General features: G+C 35.3%; 1 protein-coding gene across 2 annotated transcripts in view; it reads left to right on the top strand.

Annotated features, from left to right (window-relative positions):
• Positions 304 to 5,060, top strand: part of LOC18774147 (WD40 repeat-containing protein HOS15) — a 7,802-nt gene continuing 3,045 nt past the window's right edge. Inside the window, exons 1-10 of one of the 2 annotated variants that reach the window (XM_007207179.2) lie at positions 304 to 440; positions 857 to 1,002; positions 1,124 to 1,490; positions 2,241 to 2,317; positions 2,444 to 2,490; positions 2,999 to 3,146; positions 3,398 to 3,461; positions 3,564 to 3,722; positions 3,807 to 3,928; positions 4,440 to 4,514. In XM_007207179.2, coding sequence (XP_007207241.2) covers positions 380 to 440; positions 857 to 1,002; positions 1,124 to 1,490; positions 2,241 to 2,317; positions 2,444 to 2,490; positions 2,999 to 3,146; positions 3,398 to 3,461; positions 3,564 to 3,722; positions 3,807 to 3,928; positions 4,440 to 4,514 — 1,266 coding nt within the window. In that variant the 5' untranslated portion in view covers positions 304 to 379. Of the gene's footprint in view, positions 441 to 856; positions 1,003 to 1,115; positions 1,491 to 2,240; positions 2,318 to 2,443; positions 2,491 to 2,998; positions 3,147 to 3,397; positions 3,462 to 3,563; positions 3,723 to 3,806; positions 3,929 to 4,439; positions 4,515 to 5,060 lie in introns of those variants that run through there. The other variant, XM_020566014.1, reaches the window with a different exon arrangement.

Genomic DNA, 5,060 nt, shown 5'->3' with positions numbered 1-5,060 from the left:
GGAGATTTATTTTCAGAGCCCACCAAAACAAAAACAAAAAACCTATAACCTTGCCAGATGGCATAATCTCGGTGGCTGGTCGACAGACCCAACAGACCCAAGAGTAGAAGAATATGTTACAGGTTTTACATTATCCACGCTTTAAAACAAAAATAAAATGGAAAAAAAGAGTGCAAAAAGAAAAAATTGATGCTCCCCTGCTGCCCTTCCATCTTTGTGAGACTTCGGTTTCCAGACCAGAGGCCCTCAAAACTCTCTGCAAAACCAAAAATCCCCCGCTTTACCCGTTTCCCATTTCAACTCCTCTCTCTCTCTCTCTCTCTCTGTGATTGAAGCTGGGCCATATCATAGCCATTGAAGCCGGCGACTTTTTGGGACGATGACCTCCATCACCTCCGTCGAGTTGAATTTCCTCGTCTTTCGTTACCTTCAGGAATCAGGTAGGCAATACTTTGCAACCCCTCAATTTTTCATAAATTTCGCTTTATGTTTTCTATTCCCGTTTTAAATAAGATTGTCATTCTAGGTTTTTTGTTTGGTACATTTTTTCATGGTTTATGAATCAATTTCTGTTACATAGTTGCTTTTGTAACTTAATTAGGGTTAAAAAACTATAATTTGGGAATAACTTTTCGAATTGGCTTCTTGGTTTCGGGAGCTGAGGGGGCATGATCTTACAGATCCGAAAACGATAGTGGGTTTGATTTTAATGTGTAGCTCTCCTCTGGAATGGTCGAAATATCATTTCTTTTTAATTTTTCTTCATAAAACTTTGTTGCTCGATGGTTTACTACTAGAATATTTGGTTGAATAATTTCTCTTGTTTACAAAGTTTCTTCTTTCATCACTTTTTCAGGCTTCACCCACTCAGCTTTTGCTTTAGGATATGAGGCCGGTATCAACAAAAGCACTATAGATGGCAATTTGGTTCCACCTGGTGCCCTCATTACATTTGTACAAAAAGGACTTCAGTACTTGGAGATGGAAGCTAACTTGAGTAATGTTAGTATTCTTAGTTCTTTTGCTATGAATTATTAAATAACTGGTCATTTCTATTCAGTAACTTGTGTACGATGCACAGCTTAGAATATATGTTAACCAACTTTTGCTTTAAGCTTGCCAGAGTGACGCAGATTTGGACGAGGATTTCTCATTGATAAACCCTTTAGATCTTATCACAAAGGATTTATATCAACTTAGGCAAATGATTAAAGAGAAAAGGAAGAATCTACAGAAGGATAGAGACAAAGATAAAGAGCGTGAGTCTTATAAGAAAGATAAGGAGCTTGAAAAAGAACATGAAGGAGAGCGGGCACGAGTAAAAGAGAAGGAAAGGCAAGAAAGGGAGAAGGAATTTGAAAAGGACAGAGAGAGGATAGAAAAGAATAAGGAGCAAGAAAAGCAGCATGAGGACCACAATGACAGAGATATGGTTACTGATCAGGAAGAGAAGATTAATGTCAAACATGAAGAAAATGGAGCTTCTGGAGGTAAATTCAATTTTTACCGAAAACAATTTCCCCTTTTCGTTTTAGTTTTTTATTCTTTTATTTATTAGCCTGAATACAACTATTAAGGCAACAAATGCCCATAGTTTGTTAGCAGCCATGAATCTGTTCAATTTTATGCCCTTTATTTTGTGATTGGCAAAAAGAAAGAGCTAAGATGTAGTTCCATACTTCTTGAGTAAGCCATGGTGCTGGGAAGTTTTTATGTTGAAAGATCCTGGGATAAATCATAACTTAGCTGATGAACTACCCTTTTTTTTGTTGAATTCTTTTTTAATGTCTCCTGAACAGGAAAAAATAAAATAAAAGAAGAACACTCTGCATTAACTTCCTGTTTAAACTTTTGAGAATGGAGGAATTTGAATAGGAAATTTACTGATGCATAGTGCATGCTGTAGGAAGTAAGAAATGCACTTAGAAGCTTAAGTAATGATCTGCCCAGGTAAGAGTTGCTTATGCAATGTGGTGCCTTGCACATTTCTTGGTATTTGAGTAACTAGCAATGCAAGGAATTTAAACTAGCTTCATTGCATAATAAGTTAGGTATGATGAATTAGAGTTCTTTGCATACGTGTAAAAAGACAGAGCTTGCTATCAAACTCCTTACGTAGTACAGTTGAAAAATTGTGGTTCTACCAAGTTATTGTTATGTCTCGCACGCTCTGCCTTTTTTTTCCCTGTCTATTTCCTAAAGGCACATTATGGTAATAATCATTTTGTTTGTTGGAGCAGAACCAATGGATATTCCTACAACAGATGTTGAAATCCCTAGTTCTGATGTGACAATTCTAGAAGGCCATACTTCTGAGGTTTGAGCATGTCTCCTATTTTCTTGCAGTACCCACCTTATTCCTGGCCTTTTCCCCTTTCTGTTTGTTATGTTTCATCATAGATGTCTCTTTGTGACATTGGTTTGCTTTTCCTTTCTTCATTAGGTATGTGCTTGTGCTTGGAGTCCAGCAGGGTCCCTTCTTGCATCAGGGTAGGTATCTCATTGTTAGATTGTTCATACTTAGTGTATGTATATATTATCTATTCTCTTTTCTAGATTTAAGATACAAGGACTCATGAAAAAAAAAATGTTGATAATCTATGTATTTATCTCTTTACTGATTGTTTCACATGTTGATATCTGCTGGTGAAGTTCTAACATTAAATCAGACATGTTTTTGCCTTTTATCTGCTCAATATATCTTTACTTCTTGTTTTAGAGTCTGCAAAATTTGATAATACATGTGCTTGTTGTTTAATCCTTTTTGTTAGCTTTAATTTCAGTAAAATCAACATCTCTTAAAGACTTTCTGCATCTGTTGATATTATATTATCATGTTAATTATGGGCCTGTAATGTCTGCCTGAATATGGGCTGTTTCTGAATCCATGTTGTTACCACTCCATGTAAGGATTACCATGGTTTTGGTAAACTTTTTAAAGTCTTTTACCTTTTTCCCCTCCTCTTATTCTTTGCATATTTGATTAATCACTTTCTAGGTCTGGAGATTCGACAGCTCGTATTTGGACCATTGCTGAAGGAAGCTCCAGATTGTCACAAAACGGCTCCTCAAATGTGTTGGTTCTGAAGCATGTTAAGGGTAGAACAAATGAGAAGAGTAAAGATGTCACGACACTGGATTGGAATGTGAGCTCTGTTATTATGGATTTATTTTGTGATATATGCCGTATCAAATTTCTTGTAATAGATTTGCATGCCATGTGGATGCTCATTTGTTATGTGTTCTCGTGAGTTTTACCCAGAAAGAAAAGAAACTTGTTTTCTTTCTTTCCAAAAGCATATAATACTGCAGGAGCTTCTTGCCTAGTTTTTTGTTATTCTTTTTTCTAGAAATTACTATTTTTGTGGATATGCAAATAAACCTTTCCCTTGTTCAGGGAGAGGGAACACTGCTTGCAACGGGCTCATATGATGGGCAAGCAAGAATTTGGACTACAAATGGTAAGCAGACAATTGTTTTTCCTGTTTCATTTGATTTATGATATATATGTATTTTTTTTTATAACCATTTTGGAAGTTTTTAACAACGTAATCTTTGCCCAGGTGAATTAAGAAGTACTTTGAGCAAACATAAAGGACCTATATTCTCTCTAAAGTGGAACAAAAAGGGGGATTATCTTCTTACGGGAAGCTGCGATAAAACTGCAATTGTGTGGGATGTGAAGGCAGAAGAATCAAAACAACAGTTTGAATTCCATTCAGGTGTATATTATTTAAATGTATTGTAACAGACCTTGTTTACCTCCTGGTGTTGGGATTTTGATGGCTATTTTTTTTGTCATTTAGGTCCAACACTTGATGTTGACTGGCGCAACAATAATTCATTTGCAATGAGCTCAACAGACAATATGATATATGTTTGCAAGATTGGGGAAACCCGCCCTATTAAAACTTTTACAGGTCATCAGGTATGTTCAAGCATTTAGCTGCTGTAGATCAATCCTGAGTGTAATTATCATTTTAACATTTTGTTCTTCTTATTATAAAATTCTGCATATATATATATATATATATATATATATATATACAAGTCCCCTTCTATTGAGGGATCCCGCAAATAATTTTATTTGAGGGACACCCCTTAGGGCCCCCTACAAATTTTTTTTCAACGATCCAAACCATCTATTTTTCACATCTTCATTCAGAGATCATCCTTGCAAAAAATCATGCAATTTGAAAATCATTAGGGCATCTAATTGAGACCAACAAAATCAATGAACATGGTGCTTCAAGAAATACTAAAATTTCAATAATTCAATTGAGTGGTCAAATGATATCGGATTCAAGTGATTTTTTGTAGAGATGATCTTTGAATGAATATCTACAAAATAGACAGAATGAGTTCACTCGATTGTTTACTGTGAAGGTACTTGATACTATCATTTTTCGTAGCTAATCAATGAATTTTGGTTGTTTCAGGGTGAAGTTAATTGCGTTAAATGGGACCCAACCGGTTCATTGTTGGCTTCATGTTCTGATGATATCAGTGCAAAGGTAATTTGTGTTACGTTTTACATTTGTAGTCAAATATTTACGTCTATAAGATGGTTGTTTGCATATAATTTTTTTAGTCTATATAAGTAAAGATGGCTACCTAAATTAGAAACAGACCACGATGGTACACAAGATGGGTATGGCAACAGTAACGTTGTATGCCACTTACTCCAGAACATGGGAACAATGGGATTGGCTTAAATGTTAAAATGGTCTCTGTGTTTTACACATTTGGCAAATTTAATCCTTGTGTTTTCAATTTGGTCAATTTAGTCCCTGTGTTTTACTCCGTTTGCCAATGTTGTCCATTATGTTAAATTACCTTTAAAAAATTCATTAAAATTTAAAAATTAATATAAAAAATTGTTAAGTTTATAATATTAATACAAATAACAAAATAAAAAAATAAAAAAGAAATTCTGGAAAACCAACAGCCTGTGTCCTTCTCTCGTGCTGCTGCCGCCACCCAACCCAACAGCACAACCTTCAGTTGCCTGCCAATACTGATGTTGAATCTTTATTTCACTCATATTTTGTGGGGGTGGG

The sequence above is a fragment of the Prunus persica genome, chromosome G6, assembly GCF_000346465.2.
Source record: "Prunus persica cultivar Lovell chromosome G6, Prunus_persica_NCBIv2, whole genome shotgun sequence".
NCBI classification, from domain to species: domain Eukaryota; kingdom Viridiplantae; phylum Streptophyta; class Magnoliopsida; order Rosales; family Rosaceae; genus Prunus; species Prunus persica.
This window is presented reverse-complemented; position numbering and strand designations above follow the sequence as displayed.